Source organism: Haliotis asinina, chromosome 7, assembly GCF_037392515.1.
Source record: "Haliotis asinina isolate JCU_RB_2024 chromosome 7, JCU_Hal_asi_v2, whole genome shotgun sequence".
Taxonomy (NCBI): Eukaryota; Metazoa; Mollusca; class Gastropoda; order Lepetellida; family Haliotidae; genus Haliotis; species Haliotis asinina.
This window is the reverse complement of record NC_090286.1, coordinates 2583743-2608391: the sequence shown is the minus strand read 5'-3', so window position 1 is coordinate 2608391 and position 24649 is coordinate 2583743. Positions and strand designations below refer to the sequence as shown.

General features: G+C 40.4%; 1 protein-coding gene across 3 annotated transcripts in view; it reads left to right on the top strand.

Moving 5' to 3' along the window:
- The window catches only part of LOC137290776 (uncharacterized), an 81546-nt gene that overhangs the window by 42048 nt on the left and 14849 nt on the right, over window positions 1-24649 (top strand). For all 3 annotated transcript variants that reach the window (XM_067821895.1, XM_067821893.1, XM_067821894.1), the window contains 10 exons: window positions 1722-2003; window positions 2443-2575; window positions 2739-2884; window positions 3939-4069; window positions 5315-5465; window positions 10389-10480; window positions 11615-11840; window positions 20222-20346; window positions 20629-20785; window positions 22270-22416. In XM_067821895.1, coding sequence (XP_067677996.1) covers window positions 1722-2003; window positions 2443-2575; window positions 2739-2884; window positions 3939-4069; window positions 5315-5465; window positions 10389-10480; window positions 11615-11840; window positions 20222-20346; window positions 20629-20785; window positions 22270-22416 — 1590 coding nt within the window. The remainder of the gene's footprint in view (window positions 1-1721; window positions 2004-2442; window positions 2576-2738; window positions 2885-3938; window positions 4070-5314; window positions 5466-10388; window positions 10481-11614; window positions 11841-20221; window positions 20347-20628; window positions 20786-22269; window positions 22417-24649) is intronic.

Genomic DNA, 24649 nt, shown 5'->3' with positions numbered 1-24649 from the left:
CCACAATTAAACACAAATAAAACACAAATGTTGACCACAGTAAAACACAAATGTTGATCACAGTAAAACACAAATAAAACACAAATGTTGACCACAGTAAAACACAAATGTTGACCACAGTAAAACACAAATGTTGACCACAGTAAACACAAATGTTGACCACAATTAAACACAAATAAAACACAAATGTTGACCACAGTAAAACACAAATGTTGACCACAGTAAAACACAAATGTTGACCACAATTAAACACAAATAAAAAACAAATGTTGACCACAGTAAAACACAAATGTTGACCACAGTAAAGCACAAATGTTGACCACAATTAAACACAAACAAAACACAAATGTTGACCACAGTAAAACACAAATGTTGATCACAGTAAAACACAAATAAAACACAAATGTTGACCACAGTAAAACACAAATGTTGACCACAGTAAAACACAAATGTTGACCACAGTAAACACAAATGTTGACCACAATTAAACACAAATAAAACACAAATGTTGACCACAGTAAAACACAAATGTTGACCACAGTAAAACACAAATGTTGACCACAATTAAACACAAATAAAAAACAAATGTTGACCACAATTAAACACAAATGTTGACCACAGTAAAACACAAATGTTGACCACAGTAAAACACAAATAAAACACAAATGTTGACCACAGTAAAACACAAATGTTGACCACAATTAAACACAAATAAAACACAAATGTTGACCACAGTAAAACACAAATGTTGACCACAGTAAAACACAAATGTTGATCACAGTAAAACACCAACAAAACATAAATGTCAACCACAGTAAAACACAAATGTTGACCACAATTAAACACAAATGTTGACCACAGTAAAACACAAATGTTGATCACAGTAAAACACAAATGTTGATCACAGCAAGACGTAAATGTTGACCACAGGAAAACACAAATGCTGACCAGGTTAACGAATTCCTTGTCCGAGTACGAGAGGCTGATGACACCACTTCCGTTTCAAATGTGACCTACATGAAAACATGTCAGTACTCATTCAACACATGTCATTGTGTTAAAAAAGACACCACTAAGTATTGAAACATATGGTTTGTTTTCATTACTGGATGGATCAGTCTGTCAGTCATTAGGTGATGATACAGATGATAATCTTGCCTCCCAACAGATGGTACACAAGAATTGTGTCGCCTCTGCAAACTTGCATCCTCGATTATCTCCAGGGTATATGATATATGTCCATTGTACCCTAGATGCATCAGTAACCCGGCCTAATGATGGTATCACCTATCTTTGCTGACTTCACATTCTCACAGTAGCCAATAAACAAAGTTGCCATTACAACGGAACTTGCCATACAGCAATCGCTGTTGTGAAGGTTTATTTGCAGACTCAGATTTTTGGAAAATCATACAGACAAATTGATAGGTCTGAAACTTTAGATAGATATATGCAAGAACTCCTTTTACCTCTTGCAGAGGACCTAAAATGTGTTGCCATATTTAATTGGTTAAATAATTTAGGAAGCAAATGTGAGTTGTGACTGGTACATTCAACATACCAGTGTTGATACCTGACTGGATGAAAAGCCAGTTCAGCCATAGATACATCCAGGGTAATGGGGAGATTTACTTAGTACATACACTGGAGGTTATTGAGGATGATTATTGGACCTTGGTCTTCTAAACCACTCATTTATCTGTTTTCCATGTCTGTATCAGGTTTGTTGCCAGTGAATCCTTATGGCTTCTTCGGACGCAATGTGACCCTAAACTGCACCCTGTTGTATGAAAACAGCTCTTCCAGCTCCTTGTACTATACTTGGAAGAAGGATGAACTACTGCCTGCTGAATACCAAACTGTCATTTCACCATCAACCCTTCAGCTGAACATGCCTGTCATTGACAATGATGCGTTTAAGGGGACTTTGATGATACAATGTCTCAACAATAACAGTCATCCATTTCCAGACATGACTGGCATCCAGGTTCTCACAGTTGACTGTAAGTTGATCCGTGAAGGGTTTTCACCCTTTGTTAGTTCACCAGAACAGTAGCTCTGTGTTGTCTCATAGTCTCTTGTGTTTTGATGATGTCCATGACGTAGACCTTCTACAGATGTCAAACCTTAGTGTTCTGATGTCCATGATCTGTTTTGTAGACCCTTCACGTGTGTCAAACCTTAGTGTTCTGATGTCCATGATCTGTTTTGTAGACCCTTCACGTGTGTCAAACCTTAGTGCTCTGATGTCCATGATCTGTTTTGTAGACCCTTCATGTGTGTCAAACCTTAGTGCTCTGATGTCCATGATTTGTTTTGTAGACCCTTCACGTGTGTCAAACCTCGTGACAAACTTTAGTGCTCTGATATTCATGATCTATTTTGTAGACCCTCCGCACGTGTCAAACCTTTGTGCTCTGATATCCGTGATCTGTTTTGTAGACCCTCCACACGTGTCAAACCTGAGTGCCATTTGTTTAAACTGGAAGTCTCTGAAGTTTACCTGGGGAGAACGTTACAAAAACGAAGCTGATGTGAATGTGACTGCTATTTGGACAGCCCAGGGTACAGATTGGTAAGTCTGAAGTCAGTGAATCACATTTGGCTGATACTTTTGGGACATACAGAATACAGCTAATGGATGGCCCCAACAAAGGTGATCTCTCTAAATCATGCTCACATGAACTGGATGTTGTACTGTTGTTGTTTTCTGTATGCTGAAAGATTCTCTGTTCCAGGTGGTTCAGATGTAATGACAACATGAGGATGTCATGTTTGATTGACAACATCACCAGCAGTGAGTACACCATCAACATCACCGCGACTAACATCAAAGTGGGAGAAACGTACAGCACCTCACTCACCGTCAGACCAGATAAAGTGGGTGAGTACCATGGTGGGTGAGACATAACTTCACTCATTGTCAGTTCAAATCAATTGCTTGACTACCATGGTGGGTGAGACATTATATCCTCACTCACCATCAGTCCAGACAAATTGGGTGAGTACCTTGGTGGGTGAGACATAACCTCCCTCACCTTCATACCAGATGAACTGGGTGAGTACCTTGATGGATGAGACAGTGAACGCTGTACTCCAGGGATTCAAACGTTTGATGAATGTGTTATGGTTAAGAATTTGCCAACAACATAAGAAATCCCCCGTGAACCAGCAAAACAGAACAAAGACAAGTCTAAAACGTTCAAATTCTGCAATATTTAGGCAAAGAGAACAAGTTATACAAATTCACGAAGTCAATTTCACAATACCAATTTCAATACAATACAAATGAGACAAAATCTAAGGCAATGGGTGACAAAATATAATATAGCAAACTCACCAAAGTCTTAGTACGAGAGAAAAACAGTTGTGCAGAATGTAACACAGTGAGTGGTCTGACGGCGGCTAGGAAGATCGAATGTTGGCAGCGATTGATGATATGGTGTAAACTCCAGTAATGTGTCTGTGTCGCAACACAGCAACCAGGCTTTTTATATATATTCAGTCACTTCCCGAAACTTTGTGCACATACGACCATCACCAACATCGTAGAATGCTCTAGCAATGTCTCCTGGAAGTCAAATAATAAAAAGCCAAGGGCAGATAATTCCCGGAAAACCTGCTGCAAGAATCCTAAAAATGCGGATCATCTATTATACGAAATGTGACCCATTATAATTATTATTGAAAACACTAAACATTGTGACCCAATAATAATTATTACTTAATTAGCAACTAAATACACAGAAAATACACACTCGTAGCAAATGACATTTCCTTCCTCTTGAAACCCAGCGACATGATGTGCTAAAAATGGCTCAAGAATATTCCAGCCTCATGAAGATGGGTTCCACTGACACACTTACCATTTATGCAATGCAGATGTAATGACATGTATCTCTCCTGCTCTCTTGTTTATAGCAGAGTTTATCTTTCAGTAAAACCAGCAAGTGTAACATCTCTGATGGTGTCCAGTTGGACGAGTTGCTGTGTGACCCTCACTTGGAACCATAACCAGCTGTCGGTGAAGGAGATGAACTTTAGCGTGGTGACCATGTTGGATGGATCTGTGAGTTCAGTACTTGGTTGTACAGGGTTTACCCAGCAGATGCTGCACTACTTGGTGATCATTTAGCTTGGTTTAACATCATAACTAGCATGTTGAAAAAAAATGACTTCAGTTTTATTCACTATCATTGAAAGACCATTTCTTTCTTGGTGACAAATCTTGACACCCAGTATCTAGTCAGATGGTGTTTCAGACTTTCAGACTTTGTTTCAAATTTGTAGACAAAATATGCATATTTGTATTGTTCAAGTCTATTAATTTAATTGCCTGAATAGCTCAGGACATTATAGATACTCATGGATATTTGGCAGCAGCATATGACCCCAGCATGGATTACTTGTAGACTGTGCCTCCATTACCCACTTCAGGGATTGACGACAGACAATCGTTCCAGTACTCATTGCTTGTGTCAGTTTTCTGGGCTTCAATATTCAAGTCTGATAACTCTGTGTATCAAGAGTATTGGGCTCGTCTTTGACCTTTGTGTCCGGTCCACTTAAAGGGATTGTGTTTCATTGTCCTGTTCGGTACAGAATTGATGGACCCTTGAAGATCGAGGTCTTCAGCAATCCATGCTTGTTGTAAAAGGCGACTAAGGGGATCGGATGGCTTGGATTCCTGACACATGTCATCGTATGCCAGCTGTTTAGATCTATGCTCAAGCTGTTGATCACTGGATTGTCTGGTCCAGGCTTGATTATTTACAGACTGCTGCCATAGCTGGAATAGTGCAGAGTGCAACAGCAAACCAACCAGAATTGACTTGCAGAAAAGAGATACAAGTACAGATTAATACAAATCCCACTCTGAATCCTTCATCTCTTAGTCTTTGTTGTGCCACATACAACCAAGCTTCTTGTCAAATGGTGACAGCACCAGTAATATTCTGACTGCCATGTCATGTTTTTATTCACATCCAGGGCCACCAGCCTGTTTCTATGTGCAGAACATGATAATGACTCTTTGACGGAAATGCTGAGAAGACACGACTCAGTCTATATGTTGACAGTACATGACATGTCATAGGCAAGACACTGTAATCTGTATACAATATTGCTAACCAACAGATTTTACCTGAAAAAGGAATTATGTTTTTTTCAAAGTAAGAAATATGTACTTTGCAAGTTTATTACAGACACTGGGGTTTGTTACTTTAAAATAATGAAAACATTTTGCCCAGAGTTATTTGGAACATCTGACAATATGGTGGAAAAGGAATGGAGTGCAAATGACTCTTTCTTTCAGGAGGTCCGCACTGAGATGTCAGTCTATAACAATCAAACCTTGTGTGGTTTGAGACCAGCCACCCGCTATACCTTCCTTGTCTCAGCGATGTCAGCTGCTGGAGGTTTCTGGAGTGACCCTGAGTCCATCAACCAAACTACAAGGGAGGATGGTATATACCATTAATGTTGAATTGTGTGGATGTTTCTTTGAGAGAGTGACCTGTGAAGATCAGACTGAAGTTGGCCTTCAGTAATGCTTTGTAAAAGGCAACAAAACATGATTGGATGGTCATACTCAGTGACTGGGTTGACACATGACATAGTATCCCAATTGGATAGATCAGGGCTTAGTCTGTTAATCACTGGATTGTCTGGTCAAGTGTAGATTATTTACAGACCACTGCTGTGTAGCTGGAATATTGCTGAGTGCTTCATTTAGAAGTAACAAACATTACCTAACAATCTCATATATCCTAGACTAAACCAAATAAATCAGAGCTATTTGGACGTATTAGTCGTACATACTTGATATGCACTCAATATTGTCCCCTGATGTGTAGGGTTTGGTTATCCATATAGATAATTGGAGTCACCAACCACAGGAACTACATGAGTTATCTCCCTTGTGATACTTCTCGCTTGTGTCACAAGTTGTGTTTTTGCAAGGGATCATGGCTAGTAGCGATTAGTCTTGAGGGCAATATTTGTGTACTAACACCAATGTCATCTTTGTGAAGTGGCCACAGCAGTTTGAATAAATCAATCCTACAGTATCCGTGATGGAAGTATTATTACTTTGTGTCATCGATGATGTCATACATAAGTATTATGATGAAGTTATGTCTTAATTTCATGTCCTGAACATAGTAGATGTGATATTGGTATCTTCTTCATGACATCCGGAAGTAGGCCATATTTAAAGCTAATGAAGTCTCGCTATCCGAGATCTCGCCATGCGAATTACCCATATTTCTTCTTCATCATGTGAGTTAGTCCTTACGTAAGTGTTGATATTTTCCCTTTGTGTAGAATAGCATGAGTCAATATTTCTTCCATCAAAGGGTCTATACAAGACACAGATGCTTTATCTGAGCGGAGAAAATGTGCCTGCAGAGGCGCATAAATCTGCAGACAAGGTTATGTCGAAGGACCACATGGATGGTCTGGACATGCCCCGTCAACCCGGGGTCGGGCAACAAGCGAGGTTCAAGCAAGACACAGTTTTGTCAGGGACTAAGTGCAGACTCTTTGGGGATGCCTTTTATGACATCATGCTTACGGAGGTCAAACGTAAGATCAAAGCCAAACTGATGTTTAATGTTGAGAAACATTCAGCGTGCAGACCTAATTTCAGACAACAGAGACACACTGATAGACAGCCCTTTCAGAGAATGCCCTCAGGAGCAAGACAATCTTCTGGGGGCACATTCCACATAAAGTCCTCCTTCAACAGAGGTTTCAGAAGCAACTCTTCCAAGGGTAGAAAGAGCCGCTGAACCTGCTGAGGATCGCAGATTCTCTCATACCAGATGGGTCAAATGTCAGCAACGTTGTTCCCTGGATGCTCCTCCTCCCTCCATGCTACATCTACGGGTTATCCCGGCTATTCGAAAGTTCTGGATCTTTTGTTCCACAAGGAATCCCTTATTTGGGGTCGTCTGGAACATTCATTACATACACTTCAAGTTGGAAGTAATACACCTGCTAAGGGACTTGATCTTAAAAGGGGACTACCTTTACAAGTTGGATCTAAAGGATGCATACTTCAGCGTCCCAATGGCACCCACATGAAAAGCTACTTTGTTTCTCTTGGAAGGGTGTTCTGTATCAGTTCTGATGCATACTATTTGGATTTGGCTCGGCGAGCGAGTATCCGCTTGATTATATACCTGGATGATAGCTTGTGTATCGCAGAATTGCCGGCCCAGCTGCATTGACACTGGGACACCCTCTTGTTTCTTCTCCAGTCCCTAGGTTTTGTCATAAACTGGAAGAAATCAGTTCTGTCACCAACCCAGTCGATCACTTTCTTTGGGTTTCAGATAGACACAGTGGATCGTACCTTGATCTTACCAGAGGAGAAGGTAGAGAACATTGTAGCAACCTGTTGGCACATGGTGGGAAAGAAACAGGTAAGGATATGACAACTGGCAATTCTGATAGGGAAACTGTCAGTTTTAGTGAGAGCAATCTTACCAGTTCAACTGCATTGTCGTTACCTGCAGATGCATTCCAGCAGGGAGCTTTTGCGTTCCCAGAGTTATGAGTCAGTGATTACCCTGCCTTCAGATTGTCTGTACAAACTGAAGTGGTGGATAACCAACCTCACCAGTTTCAATGGGAAGCCGATCATGGCAGCTCATCCAGATGAAATTCTCCAGATGGATGCCTCAAAGAAGAGATGGGGAGCAATATACAGCCAGAGATCAACAGGTGGCCACTGGTCAGAGATAGAGCAGAAAAGGCACATCAATGTTCTAGAATTGAAGGCAATTCATCTGGCACTGTTGACCATTTGCAAGGGGATGAAAGATCAATCCATTATGGTGGAGGTCAACAATCAGACAGCCATGGCTTATGTGAACCGATTCGTGGGGACAAAGTCAGTCAATCTGCTTCACGTCACAAAGCAGATGTGGGATTTCTGCCTCCAGAACCGTCTGTTACTATCAGTGTTCTATCTACCAGGGATAGAGAACATTCATGCGGACTGGGTGTCTCACCACTTCAGTCATCTTTGCTCAGTGCAGCCAGATACTGGGTCCATTCTCAGTGGACCTTTTTGCAACGAGACTAACTTTCCAAATGAAGCCATTCTGCAGCTAGAGGCCAGACCCCCTTGCACTATCAACAGATGCGTTTCTTGTGAATTGGAACCAGGGAACTCCTTATGCCTTACCCCCATTCTCATTCATAGGCAGGTGTTTGTGGAAAATAAGGAAGGACAAAGCAGAGCTCCAGTGTAACAAGGTCAGTCCTGGTATCCAATCCTCTTGGAGATGGCAGTCACAGAACCAATCCTCCTCCCACAGATGAGGGATCTATTAAACTCCCCACAAAACCTGCCTCATCCACTGATAGAAAACAACACTCTGGTGTTAGTGGCTTGGAAGGTTTCCGGCATACCATCAAGACCAGAGGAATTTCAGAAGAGACTACTCAGGTGCTCTCCTGCCAATGGCAACCCGGCACACAAGGTGCTTACAATGCTTCCTGGAATAGGTGGAGAGGCTGGTGCACCAATGGGGTTTTGATCAGCCTCTGTGGAGTCTATTTGAGACTTCTCACTCACTTGTACCATGAGAATAATCAGTACAGGACCATAAATACAGCTAGATCAGCTTTGTTTGCTTTTCACCCCACTATCGAGGGCTGTAATGTGGGTCAACACCCACTGGTCAGGAAAATAATGTCAGGGATATTTAATCAGAATCCTCCCCAACCAAAATACTCTGTGACCTGGGATGTAGATGTGGTACTGCAACATCTGAAAAAATTGAAAGGCAATGCTTATTTGTCTGACAAAAAACTGTCTGAGGAATTGACAATGCTTCTGATGTTAACCTCTGCTAGTAGGTCTTCAGAATTATCGTCTCTGGATATCAGACACATGGTAGACAGGGGCACTGAAGTAGAATTTACACTGATTAAACCAACCAAGGTGACTAAGACAGGAGCAAAACGCCATTCCTTGAGTTTCAGTGCCTATGAGAAGGGCCTGCACTTTGTGTAGTTCAGTGCCTAAGAATGTATTTAGAATGCACAGAACCTTGGAGAGATGAAGGTAGGTTTGATCTTGTCTTGAGCTTTTGAAACTGCAAAAAACGGTTTCATGCCCAAGTATTGCAAAATGGGTAACAAACCATATGAGTGAGGCAGGTATGGACACTTCACAGTATGAAGCTCATTCTGTCAGGGGAGCTATTGCTTCAAAGGCATTTGCCAAAGGTGCTTCAGTCACAGACATTTTGAAGTTAGGCAATTTAGACCAAGGCTTCGACGTTCAGAACTTTCTATCTGAGAAATACAGCCAGCAGTGAAAACTGCATGTCAAAGATACTTGACACTAACAGGCTTTGAACTACCAATCTCACATCTACTATGTTTATGACGTGAAATTGGAAATTTCACTAGCACACGTCGGGTGTATAGTGAAATTATAATTTCATTAGTAAACATGGTAGATGTGATATTCCCTACCCTGTCTCCCACCCTGAATTGATAAGACTGTTTTTTGCATTTCTCAGAATTATTGTATTGCTAAGATTTAGTTTTATTTCAAAACTTTTGATTTTATGTCAGTCCTAATGGATTTTAAAACATATTATTACATTTATGAATTCATCTAATTGATTCAACTAAATCATAGTTGATAATACTATGTTTTGCTTGCAGTTGAGTGCCATGTTGGTGGACCATAGCAGAGCTGGCCAGGAGAAGTGTGCTCTGCTATGATGACCTGTGTGACCTCCAACCCTGTCTAGGGATTTTTTGCTTGAGAGTTTAAATTTCACATTCAGTACACCACCTGTATGATCTGATTAAATATTTTGCCTTTGCTCTCTGTTCTTTTCTTCTTTTGGCCCTTATGAAGAAGGGTTTATGGGTAATTCGCATAGCGAGACTTCGCTAGCTTTAAATATGGCCTACTTCCGGATGTCATGAAGAAGATACCAATATTACATCTACTATGTTTACTAATGAAATTATAATTTCACTTTACACACTGTTTACTTGTGAAATTTCCAATCTTAACCCAAAATACAGAAAGGCTCGTGTTTGTGTAGAGGGTTCTTCCAGGTTGCTTAGAGTGCTGTTCATGTAACTAAATTCATGCATGAATGTGTCTCACCAGTGATGGGAAATATTTGAATGTCTTCTTTTTATGCAGTTACTTCTCTGATATATGTCAGTTAATATTTAGTTGACAATCTATTTGCATGGTCTGTGTTGATAGTCAGTGGTAGAATTGTTGTCTTTCTTGACCTTTAAAATGAATGAATCAAGGTACAGTCCTACAATATTTTGTAAATTATAAATTTTGAAATGTAGATTAAACATGGACTTATAGTGGTAGTATGATTTGTTTACAGTACCTTCGCATGGTGCCAATCTTACTGGAGGGAACTTCTTGACTCAGGCTTGCAACAGTAAGAAGCAGAGGAGGGTCAAACTGTATCTGAAGGTTAGTCGAATTGTTTGGTCTGCCAAGTGTCTGCCATGGATGTATGAGGTGGTGTTACTAGTTTCTATGTTCTGTCTTCCGAGTGTCTACCATGGATGTATGTGGTGGTGTTAATGTTGTCTCTATGTTTGGTCGGCCGAGTGTCTGCCATAGATATATGTGGTGGTGTTAATGGTGTCTCTGTGTAAGATTCAGATCACTGACTCGACATGGAACACTCTGGTGTAGCACATTTAAAACTTACGTCTGTGAGGACAGATATCTCATTTCACATGATGACCTCAGGTCTGTGGAGACTGACACATGATTGCACATGGTGAGCTGAAATATGTGGGGACTGCTCTCTGATTGCACATGGTGAGCTCAGATCTGTTGGGACTGATTCATGGTTGCATATGGTGGGCTCTGATATGTGGGGACTGATATGTGGTTGCACATTGTGAGCTCAGGTGTGTGGGGACTGATATGTGGTTGCACATTGTGAGCTCAGGTCTGTAGGGACTGATATGTGGTTGCACATTGTGAGCTCAGGTGTGTGGGGACTTACACATGGTTACACATGATGACCTCAGGTCTGTAGGGACTGATATGTGGTTGCACATTGTGAGCTCAGGTGTGTGGGGACTTACACATGGTTACACATGATGACCTCAGGTGTGTGGGGACTGATACGTGGTTGCACATTGTGAGCTCAGGTGTGTGGGGACTTACACATGGTTACACATGATGACCTCAGGTCTGTAGGGACTGATATGTGGTTGCTCATGGGGAACTGATAAATGGTTGGACAATGTGGGCTCAGGACTGTGGGGACTGAGATCTGGTTTCACATTTGGAGATCTTGGTGCACATGGTGAAAACAGGTCTTTGGATACACATGTAAGACTCAAATCTGAGTCACACATAAGACTCAGATCTCTGTTAGATCAATGGTTTTGTGTACATTGGATGTTTGTCTTTAGTGACACACTAAAATGTGGAACCCATGACAGCTACATCAACTGGGCTGTGTCCATGAGACCATTTCCAGGGACATTGTGTTAATTATGATATCTGATGGTGATATAAGGGAACTGTGTTCTGATACCCTTATGTTTCACTCTGTTGCTACAAGAGGATAATATTCATCTTCAGCCACCAGACAAGCAGTACCACAATGGTATTCTGAAGTTCTTCACAGTATTGGCCGTGCCAGCTGATGGCAGCAGCAACATCTCCAAGCACAACATAGCCATATCCTACTCCACTGTAGAATTATACGGACTCAAGTGCAATGTCAGCTACTCTGTAGAGGTGTCTGTCTCCACAGCTGTAGGTCCATCCATACCTACGAAGATGATCATTCCAAAGGAAGGAGTCGGTGAGAGAATCATAACAGTTTCATTGAGGTGACAGTGAGGCCTTTTTCTGTATGATATAGAATCATGGATGGAGCTATAGCAAGGTATTTGCATCAGCGGTGAAGCTATAGCAAGGTATCTGCATCGGGGGTGAAGCTATAGCAATGTATCAGAATCAGGGATGGAGCTATAGCAAGGTGTCTGCATCAGGGATGGAGCTAAAGCAATGTATCAGAATCAGGGGTGGAGCTGTAGCAATGTATCAGAATCGGATGAAACTATAGCAATGTATCAGAATCAGTGGTGGAGCTATAGTAATGTATCAGAATCAGTGGTGGAGCTATAGTAATGTATCAGAATCAGTGGTGGAGCTATAGTAATGTATCAGAATCAATGGTGGAGCTATAGCAATGTATCAGAATCAGTGGTGAAGCTATAGCAATGTATCAGAATCAGGGGTGGAGCTATAGCAATGTATCAGATTCAGTGGTGGAGCTATAGCAATGTATCAGAATCAGGGGTGAAGCTATAGCAATGTATCAGAATCAGTGGTGGAGCTATAGCAATGTATCAGAATCAGGGGTGGAGCTATAGCAATGTATCAGATTCAGTGGTGGAGCTATAGCAATGTATCAGAATCAGGGGTGGAGCTATAGCAATGTATCAAAATCAGTGGTGAAGCTATAGTAATGTATCAGAATCAGTGGTGAAGCTATAGTAATGTATCAGAATCAGTGGTGGAGCTATAGCAATGTATCAAAATCAGTGGTGAAGCTATAGTAATGTATCAGAATCAGTGGTGAAGCTATAGCAATGTATCAGAATCAGGGGTGGAGCTATAGTAATGTATCAGAATCAGGGGTGGAGCTATAGCAATGTATCAAAATCAGTGGTGGAGCTATAGCAATGTATCAGAATCAGGGGTGAAGCTATAGTAATGTATCAGAATCAGGGGTGAAGCTGTAGCAATGTATCAGAATCAGTGGTGAAGCTATAGCAATGTATCAGAATCAGGGGTGAAGCTATAGCAATGTATCAGAATCAGTGGTGGAGCTATAGCAATGTATCAGAATCAGTGGTGAAGCTATAGCAATGTATCAGAATCAGTGGTGAAGCTATAGCAATGTATCAGAATCAGGGGTGAAGCTATAGTAATGTATCAGAATCAGGGGTGGAGCTATAGCAATGTATCAGAATCAGTGGTGGAGCTATAGCAATGTATCAGAATCAGGGGTGAAGCTGTAGCAATGTATCAGAATCAGTGGTGAAGCTATAGCAATGTATCAGAATCAGGGGTGAAGCTATAGCAATGTATCAGAATCAGTGGTGGAGCTATAGCAATGTATCAGAATCAGTGGTGAAGCTATAGCAATGTATCAGAATCAGTGGTGAAGCTATAGCAATGTATCAGAATCAGGGGTGAAGCTATAGTAATGTATCAGAATCAGGGGTGAAGCTATAGCAATGTATCAGAATCAGTGGTGGAGCTATAGCAATGTATCAGAATCAGGGGTGAAGCTATAGCAATGTATCAGAATCAGTGGTGAAGCTATAGCAATGTATCAGAATCAGGGGTGAAGCTATAGCAATGTATCAGAATCAGGGGTGGAGCTATAGTAATGTATCAGAATCAGTGGTGGAGCTATAGCAATGTATCAGAATCAGGGGTGAAGCTATAGCAATGTATCAGAATCAGTGGTGAAGCTATAGCAATGTATCAGAATCAGTGGTGAAGCTGTAGCAATGTATCAGAATCAGTGGTGGAGCTATAGTAATGTATCAGAATCAATGGTGGAGCTATAGCAATGTATCAGAATCAGTGGTGAAGCTATAGCAATGTATCAGAATCAGGGGTGGAGCTATAGCAATGTATCAGATTCAGTGGTGGAGCTATAGCAATGTATCAGAATCAGGGGTGAAGCTATAGCAATGTATCAGAATCAGTGGTGGAGCTATAGCAATGTATCAGAATCAGGGGTGGAGCTATAGCAATGTATCAGATTCAGTGGTGGAGCTATAGTAATGTATCAGAATCAGGGGTGGAGCTATAGCAATGTATCAAAATCAGTGGTGAAGCTATAGTAATGTATCAGAATCAGTGGTGAAGCTATAGTAATGTATCAGAATCAGTGGTGGAGCTATAGCAATGTATCAAAATCAGTGGTGAAGCTATAGTAATGTATCAGAATCAGTGGTGAAGCTATAGCAATGTATCAGAATCAGGGGTGGAGCTATAGTAATGTATCAGAATCAGGGGTGGAGCTATAGCAATGTATCAAAATCAGTGGTGGAGCTATAGCAATGTATCAGAATCAGGGGTGAAGCTATAGTAATGTATCAGAATCAGGGGTGAAGCTGTAGCAATGTATCAGAATCAGTGGTGAAGCTATAGCAATGTATCAGAATCAGGGGTGAAGCTATAGCAATGTATCAGAATCAGTGGTGGAGCTATAGCAATGTATCAGAATCAGTGGTGAAGCTATAGCAATGTATCAGAATCAGTGGTGAAGCTATAGCAATGTATCAGAATCAGGGGTGAAGCTATAGTAATGTATCAGAATCAGGGGTGGAGCTATAGCAATGTATCAGAATCAGGGGTGGAGCTATAGTAATGTATCAGAATCAGGGGTGAAGCTGTAGCAATGTATCAGAATCAGTGGTGAAGCTATAGCAATGTATCAGAATCAGGGGTGAAGCTATAGCAATGTATCAGAATCAGGGGTGGAGCTATAGCAATGTATCAGAATCAGTGGTGGAGCTATAGCAATGTATCAGAATCAGGGGTGGAGCTATAGCAATGTATCAGATTCAGTGGTGGAGCTATAGTAATGTATCAGAATCAGGGGTGGAGCTATAGCAATGTATCAAAATCAGTGGTGAAGCTATAGTAATGTATCAGAATCAGTGGTGAAGCTATAGTAATGTATCAGAATCAGTGGTGGAGCTATAGCAATGTATCAAAATCAGTGGTGAAGCTATAGTAATGTATCAGAATCAGTGGTGAAGCTATAGCAATGTATCAGAATCAGGGGTGGAGCTATAGTAATGTATCAGAATCAGGGGTGGAGCTATAGCAATGTATCAAAATCAGTGGTGGAGCTATAGCAATGTATCAGAATCAGGGGTGAAGCTATAGTAATGTATCAGAATCAGGGGTGAAGCTGTAGCAATGTATCAGAATCAGTGGTGAAGCTATAGCAATGTATCAGAATCAGGGGTGAAGCTATAGCAATGTATCAGAATCAGTGGTGGAGCTATAGCAATGTATCAGAATCAGTGGTGAAGCTATAGCAATGTATCAGAATCAGTGGTGAAGCTATAGCAATGTATCAGAATCAGGGGTGAAGCTATAGTAATGTATCAGAATCAGGGGTGGAGCTATAGCAATGTATCAGAATCAGTGGTGGAGCTATAGCAATGTATCAGAATCAGGGGTGAAGCTGTAGCAATGTATCAGAATCAGTGGTGAAGCTATAGCAATGTATCAGAATCAGGGGTGAAGCTATAGCAATGTATCAGAATCAGTGGTGGAGCTATAGCAATGTATCAGAATCAGTGGTGAAGCTATAGCAATGTATCAGAATCAGTGGTGAAGCTATAGCAATGTATCAGAATCAGGGGTGAAGCTATAGTAATGTATCAGAATCAGGGGTGAAGCTATAGCAATGTATCAGAATCAGTGGTGGAGCTATAGCAATGTATCAGAATCAGGGGTGAAGCTATAGCAATGTATCAGAATCAGTGGTGAAGCTATAGCAATGTATCAGAATCAGGGGTGAAGCTATAGCAATGTATCAGAATCAGGGGTGGAGCTATAGTAATGTATCAGAATCAGTGGTGGAGCTATAGCAATGTATCAGAATCAGGGGTGAAGCTATAGCAATGTATCAGAATCAGTGGTGAAGCTATAGCAATGTATCAGAATCAGTGGTGAAGCTGTAGCAATGTATCAGAATCAGTGGTGGAGCTATAGTAATGTATCAGAATCAATGGTGGAGCTATAGCAATGTATCAGAATCAGTGGTGAAGCTATAGCAATGTATCAGAATCAGGGGTGGAGCTATAGCAATGTATCAGATTCAGTGGTGGAGCTATAGCAATGTATCAGAATCAGGGGTGAAGCTATAGCAATGTATCAGAATCAGTGGTGGAGCTATAGCAATGTATCAGAATCAGGGGTGGAGCTATAGCAATGTATCAGATTCAGTGGTGGAGCTATAGTAATGTATCAGAATCAGGGGTGGAGCTATAGCAATGTATCAAAATCAGTGGTGAAGCTATAGTAATGTATCAGAATCAGTGGTGAAGCTATAGTAATGTATCAGAATCAGTGGTGGAGCTATAGCAATGTATCAAAATCAGTGGTGAAGCTATAGTAATGTATCAGAATCAGTGGTGAAGCTATAGCAATGTATCAGAATCAGGGGTGGAGCTATAGTAATGTATCAGAATCAGGGGTGGAGCTATAGCAATGTATCAAAATCAGTGGTGGAGCTATAGCAATGTATCAGAATCAGGGGTGAAGCTATAGTAATGTATCAGAATCAGTGGTGAAGCTATAGTAATGTATCAGAATCAGTGGTGAAGCTATAGCAATGTATCAGAATCAGGGGTGGAGCTATAGTAATGTATCAGAATCAGGGGTGGAGCTATAGCAATGTATCAAAATCAGTGGTGGAGCTATAGCAATGTATCAGAATCAGGGGTGAAGCTATAGTAATGTATCAGAATCAGGGGTGAAGCTGTAGCAATGTATCAGAATCAGTGGTGAAGCTATAGCAATGTATCAGAATCAGGGGTGAAGCTATAGCAATGTATCAGAATCAGTGGTGGAGCTATAGCAATGTATCAGAATCAGTGGTGAAGCTATAGCAATGTATCAGAATCAGTGGTGAAGCTATAGCAATGTATCAGAATCAGGGGTGAAGCTATAGTAATGTATCAGAATCAGGGGTGGAGCTATAGCAATGTATCAGAATCAGTGGTGGAGCTATAGCAATGTATCAGAATCAGGGGTGAAGCTGTAGCAATGTATCAGAATCAGTGGTGAAGCTATAGCAATGTATCAGAATCAGGGGTGAAGCTATAGCAATGTATCAGAATCAGTGGTGGAGCTATAGCAATGTATCAGAATCAGTGGTGAAGCTATAGCAATGTATCAGAATCAGTGGTGAAGCTATAGCAATGTATCAGAATCAGGGGTGAAGCTATAGTAATGTATCAGAATCAGGGGTGAAGCTATAGCAATGTATCAGAATCAGTGGTGGAGCTATAGCAATGTATCAGAATCAGGGGTGAAGCTATAGCAATGTATCAGAATCAGTGGTGAAGCTATAGCAATGTATCAGAATCAGGGGTGAAGCTATAGCAATGTATCAGAATCAGGGGTGGAGCTATAGTAATGTATCAGAATCAGTGGTGGAGCTATAGCAATGTATCAGAATCAGGGGTGAAGCTATAGCAATGTATCAGAATCAGTGGTGAAGCTATAGCAATGTATCAGAATCAGTGGTGAAGCTGTAGCAATGTATCAGAATCAGTGGTGGAGCTATAGTAATGTATCAGAATCAGGGGTGGAGCTATAGTAATGTATCAAAATCAGTGGTGGAGCTATAGCAATGTATCAGAATCAGGGGTGGAGCTATAGCAATGTATCAGAATCAGGGGTGAAGCTATAGCAATGTATCAGAATCAGGGGTGAAGCTATAGTAATGTATCAGAATCAGTGGTGAAGCTATAGCAATGTATCAGAATCAGTGGTGAAGCTATAGCAATGTATCAGAATCAGGGGTGGAGCTATAGTAATGTATCAGAATCAGTGGTGAAGCTATAGTAATGTATCAGAATCAGTGGTGGAGCTATAGTAATGTATCAGAATCAGTGGTGGAGCTATAGCAATGTATCAGAATCAGTGGTGAAGCTATAGCAATGTATCAGAATCGGGTGAAACTATAGCAATGTATCAGAATCAGTGGTGGAGCTATAGTAATGTATCAGAATCAGTGGTGGAGCTATAGCAATGTATCAGAATCAGGGGTGAAGCTATAGCAATGTATCAGAATCAGTGGTGGAGCTATAGCAATGTATCAGTATCGAGGGTGGAGCTATAGCAATGTATCAGAATCAGTGGTGACGCTATAGCAATGTATCAGAATCAGTGGTGAAGCTATAGCAATGTATCAGAATCAGTGGTGAAGCTATAGCAATGTATCAGAATCAGTGGTGGAGCTATAGCAATGTATCAGAATCAGGGGTGAAGCTATAGCAATGTATCAGAATCAGTGGTGGAGCTATAGCAATGTATCAGAATCAGTGGTGAAGCTATAGCAATGTATCAGAATCAGTGGTGAAGCTATAGCAATGTATCAGAATCAGGGGTGGAGCTATAGCAATGTATCAGAATCAGTGGTGAAGCTATAGCAATGTATCAGAATCAGTGGTGAAGCTATAGCAATGTATCAGAATCAGTGGTGGAGCTATAGCAATGTATCAGAATCAGGGGTGGAGCTATAGCAATGTATCAGAATCAGTGGTGAAGCTATAGCAATGTATCAGAATCAGTGGTGAAGCTATAGCAATGTATCAGAATCAGGGGTGGAGCTATAGCAATGTATCAGAATCAGTGGTGAAGCTATAGCAATGTATCAGAATCAGTGGTGAAGCTATAGCAATGTATCAGAATCAGTGGTGGAGCTATAGCAATGTATCAGAATCAGTGGTGACGCTATAGCAATGTATCAGAATCAGTGGTGAAGCTATAGCAATGTATCAGAATCAGTGGTGAAGCTATAGCAATGTATCAAAATCAGTGGTGAAGCTATAGCAATGTATCAGAATCAGTGGTGAAGCTATAGCAATGTATCAGAATCAGTGGTGGAGCTATAGCAATGTATCAGAATCAGTGGTGAAGCTATAGCAATGTATCAAAATCAGTGGTGAAGCTATAGCAATGTATCAGAATCAGTGGTGAAGCTATAGCAATGTATCAGAATCAGGGGTGGAGCTATAGCAATGTATCAGAATCAGTGGTGAAGCTATAGTAATGTATCAGAATCAGTGGTGAAGCTATAGTAATGTATCAGAATCAGTGGTGAAGCTATAGCAATGTATCAGAATCAGTGGTGAAGCTATAGCAATGTATCAGAATCAGTGGTGGAGCTATAGCAATGTATCAGAATCAGTGGTGACGCTATAGCAATGTATCAGAATCAGTGGTGAAGCTATAGCAATGTATCAGAATCAGTGGTGACGCTATAGCAATGTATCAGAATCAGTGGTGAAGCTATAGCAATGTATCAGAATCAGTGGTGACGCTATAGCAATGTATCAGAATCAGTGGTGAAGCTATAGCAATGTATCAGAATCAGTGGTGACGCTATAGCAATGTATCAGAATCAGTGGTGAAGCTATAAGAATGTATCAGAATCAGTGGTGACGCTATAGCAATGTATCAGAATCAGTGGTGAAGCTATAGCAATGTATCAGAATCAGTGGTGAAGCTATAGCAATGTATCAGAATCAGTGGTGAAGCTATAGCAATGTATCAGAATCAGTGGTGAAGCTATAGCAATGTATCAGAATCAGTGGTGAAGCTATAGTAATGTATCAGAATCAGTGGTGGAGCTATAGCAATGTATCAGAATCAGTGGTGAAGCTATAGCAATGTATCAGAATCAGGGGTGGAGCTATAGCAATGTATCAGAATCAGTGGTGAAGCTATAGCAATGTATCAGAATCAGTGGTGAAGCTTTAGCAATGTATCAGAATCAGTGGTGGAGCTATAGCAATGTATCAGTATCGAGGGTGAAGCTATAGCAATGTATCAGAATCAGTGGTGAAGCTATAAGAATGTATCAGAATCAGTGGTGGAGCTATAGCAATGTATCAGAATCAGTGGTGAAGCTATAGCAATGTATCAGTATCGAGGGTGGAGCTATAGCAATGTATCAGAATCAGTGGTGAAGCTATAAGAATGTATCAGAATCAGTGGTGACGCTATAGCAATGTATCAGAATCAGTGGTGAAGCTATAGCAATGTATCAGAATCTGGTGGAGCTATAGCAATGTATCAGTATCGAGGGTGGAGCTATAGCAATGTATCAGAATCAGTGGTGAAGCTATAAGAATGTATCAGAATCAGTGGTGACGCTATAGCAATGTATCAGAATCAGTGGTGAAGCTATAGCAATGTATCAGAATCAGTGGTGGAGCTATAGCAATGTATCAGTATCGAGGGTGAAGCTATAGCAATGTATCAGAATCAGGGATGGAACTACAGCAAGCCCTCAAAACCATCCTGAATATATAGCAATGTCCCCACATGGTATCAAGTATACCCAAATCAAAGACTTAAACATGGTTATTATCATGATTCTGATTACTGTTCATAACTGCCTTGTAGTTGAGCCACCAACCATCGTTCGTGTGCCGTATGACTCACGGTCAGTTTGGGTGGAGTGGAAGTCTGGTGTCACACCTCAGCACTGGACTGTTGTATGGTGCAAGGGAGACCACGACATTTGTGAGGTAATTATGTTCAAAGTTCTTGTGCATAAAATAACTGGTTTTGCAGCAGCAGTTATTGAATACCTCAACTCTTAATGTGCCTCTGTGCACCTGGATGTAGATGATTGTCTCTAAGTATACATGCTACTCTCAACAAAATATGCAGATATGAATATTTTGTGAAGTTATCACATAAACTATTCATTGTCCTTTACTTCTTTGTCCCTGTATGCCTCTTTTGCCACAATATATATGTTTTGTGTATATTGGCCAAGGACATTGTGTGTGTGTTTGTGTTTCCAGGACGACCTGGACTGGTTGATTGTGGATGGGAAGAACAGATCAGCTGCTGTGCCCTTTACAAAACCTGCTGGTGTCACCTTTGCTGTTTCCATGACAACAGCTAAGGGAGTGAGCAGCAAGCTGACGTGGAGTTCCTGTTTCTATGATGTCAACAATAGTATGTGGGCCAAGATTTTCTGGAACATTTTCTGAAGATTGATGTGTTCGAGACTATCAAATATACAAAAGTATATGAAATATGTGACACCAATGTCATAGGAACTTCGCTAAAGAAACATATTAGATCATCAACTAGACCCAATCTGTTGACCTATTGACCATGGACTAGACTCACAGTATTGACCTTCAGCTGTATCCAACCTATTGACCATAGACTAGACTCACAGTATTGACCTTCAGCTGTACCCAAGCTAATGACCATAGACTAGACTCACAGTATTGACCTTCAGCTGTACCCAAGCTAATGACCATAGACTAGACTCACAGTATTGACCTTCAGCTGTACCCAAGCTAATGACCATAGACTAGACTCACAGTATTGACCTTCAGCTGTACCCAACCTATTGACCATAGACTAGACTCACAGTATTGACCTTCAGCTGTACCCAACCTATTGACCATAGACTAGACTCACAGTATTGACCTTCAGCTGTACCCAACCTATTGACCATAGACTAGACTCACAGTATTGACCTTCAGCTGTACCCAAGCTAATGACCATAGATTAGACTCACAGTATTGACCTTCAGCTGTACCCAACCTATTGACCATAGACTAGATTCACAGTATTGACCTTCAGCTGTACCCAACCTATTGACCATAGACTAGACTCACAGTATTGACCTTCAGCTGTACCCAACTTATTGACCATAGACTAGACTCACAGTATTGACCTTCAGCTGTACCCAACCTATTGACCTTTTACTATTCTCAACCTATTGACCGTGGACTATGCTCACATTATTGACCATCGACTAGATTCAAACTGTTGAATATCCATTATACTCAGGCTATTCTTCATACACTATACTGAAAGTATTGAACATTTTCACAAAATATTTGTCATCAACCATCGTGGTGACTTGTTCTGTATTTCATGATGGAGTTTGTCTTACCAAGTTGTACCACTTGGAAATGTTTGCTCTAACAATTACTCAGTGGTTGACACATTGAAAATGTTATTCTTGTATTGGTGCAAATGTGTCAAATATCAGTGTATTGCACTTGACATCTTTATCAATGTTCTGCTGTGGTTGTTTTGAGATGTGAGTTTTTCATGTTTTGTATTTGAAGCCATTAGTAGTTATTTTATAAATATGATACCTCGTGAAGATCTCAGACAGAGGTGATCTTCAGCAACCCATGCTTGTCATAAGAGGTTACTCATTGGATCAGTGGTAAGGCTCTCTGACTTAGCTGACACACGTCATTGTATCCTGATTGTGTACAGTGATGCTCATTATGTCAATCACTGGGCTATGTACAGACCGCTGTGATACAGCTTAAATATTGTGTAGTGTTAAGCAACTAACAACACCACAAGTTGACAGCCTTTTAAATGAAATAATCAGCCCTATAGAGGATATAGACACAGTGATAGTTTCTTACAGTGATAGTTTCTTTCATATCTGTACTGTTTAGTCCCTGAGAACAAGCCGAGTGTTCCGTCAGTCAACACCCAGCCTGCCTTAGGCTTGACAGTGATGTGGCTTCCAGATATGTGTCCTGAACAGACCCTCATCACCCACTATGTCATTGAGCACTGTGTCAAGAACTACACAGACTGCAGTGAGTACTTCAACCTTCAATAGTACTGGTTAGTGATGGGAATTGCTCAAATCTCTCCATTGTAGATTGGTTCAATACAACTGATAAATCATTGAAAATAATTAATGAGTATCGTTTATCGAATTCAAACTGTTGGGCAATGCTCAAAACATATAGAAAAAACATGTAGTTCTTTTGCATTTTTTTTGCAAATTGCACCAAATGCGTTTACAAATTTCATGTTTTAAGGGATGACTAACTAGTATTGTATGAACATACATTTCCTGGAGTCTTAACTCATTAAGGCCGAGAGCCGCGTATATGCGTCAAATTAATTAGCTTCTCACAGCGAGAGTCGCTTATTGGGGGTAATAAAAAGCACCTCTTATTCAGCGAGAGCCGCATATTGGGGGTTACGAAAAGCACCTCTCATTCAGCGAGAGCTGCGTATTGGGGGTGTTACATTTTAAATTCGTACTGTACCTATAATGTCAATCAGTTTAGCAGTAATGACCAAAGATTAGCTTTTCTTACGAGAGAGGTTACTTTCTGTGTTAATCAGAAGAACTATTAATGTGTTTTGATAACAATTGCTTGCAATGTCGGGGGCTTATCCTGGCAAATGAACACATGTCTGCGAGAAAAGAGATTTTGTGGTGTTGTTACAGGAGGTACGTGTATGTTACTCGTCATTAGGAGTGAATACTAAGATACTATGTTTGCACATTGATTGAATTAACGGTGACAAGGTTACAAAACCATCTTCTAAATTAAATCATTCATTCATTCGTTGTAATAGTCCATATAATGAATCGTAGACATAAATAGCAATACTGTATTACACTCATGTTCGTGTTGATTTGAAATAAACCATTAGTTACTAATTTAGACCTAATTCATTTGCGACTATTGATTTTTAAAGTTGACAATAATACTCTTGCATCTACTCATAGTATACATACATAGTACACATAAACCATACAAAGGTAACTGGGGTATTTTGTTCAAGCTGTTTCATGCATGTTTGAAATGTGATTTTTCAATGCAATTTACATAAGCATTGTGTAAAAAACGTTTGCATTTGATCTCTGTAATTATCTTATCCTGCGTAATGATCACGTGTATCAGATCCATCGTCAATAAAAGGAGGATAATATATCAGTTACGGAATTGATGCGTATAATCATTCAATCAGACAACACTAAATGAGATATGTGAACACCTCTTTCAACCTCAAAATAACAGCCTCTGGCCGAGTGCATGTCCAGGTAAACTTTTGTCCCGTGACAAGTGTAAAACAAACTAATGCGTTGTTACATCATTGGACAACCTGTTTTGTGGAGTCATGCCCATTGTCAATCTTCTGAACCTCGTTTGCTTTCAAAACAAATATAAGTATGTCCATCTTCATAAATATTTGGGGAGATTCAACTTCAAGTGTATACATCACAATAAATCAGTATCGTGTTACTTTTTCAAAATTCTATATGTTCTTGAATTATGGTATTTATTCGTAACAATGTGCAGATTAAATTGAAATGTTCAGCGGACCATTATGTTTGATGTACAAGTAGTGTACGCAAAAAGTATATGCAAATAAATACCATCTCTACTCAATGGTTGGATTGGGTTATCCGGGGTAAAAATAATCGGATTGTAGCGCTTTGAGCGCTTCAAAGAAAAATAAACTCGTCAAAGTGCTTGTTAGTTCTACGTGTACATTTCAGGCATCCTTACGATTATATATGTTCACGATACACAAACTTTTCATGATAGCTAGAGTTGATAAAGCCAAAATCTAGCATATCGATTGGTCAACGATCTAACCAATAGTCAATCTGTATCCAAGCTGTCTGGTGACCGAACATACTCTTCAGAAATTTAGCCCACGCCCCATCACCTGTCATTTCCAATGTGACAGGTATCTCATGATACGATTGGTCATAGATAACAAATCAGGGAGTATATTGAACAGTTAAGATACAAAACTACCTATTCGGGAACTTTGATGACTCCCACCCCATGACCCTTTGTCTTATGTATGTGCAAGGAATAGCATTATACAATATGCATACATGTATGTTCGTGCGATAATGTATATTTTCTGCGTTAAATCTAGATGAACCAAAGGGACAAACTGAATCTGTTATATGTAAGTCACAGACTAGCATATTAGTACTTTCCTTAAAATATTCAGTAAACACTAGCAATGTATCGGCGAAAACGCTTCTTTCGTAGATTATTAGACGTGCGT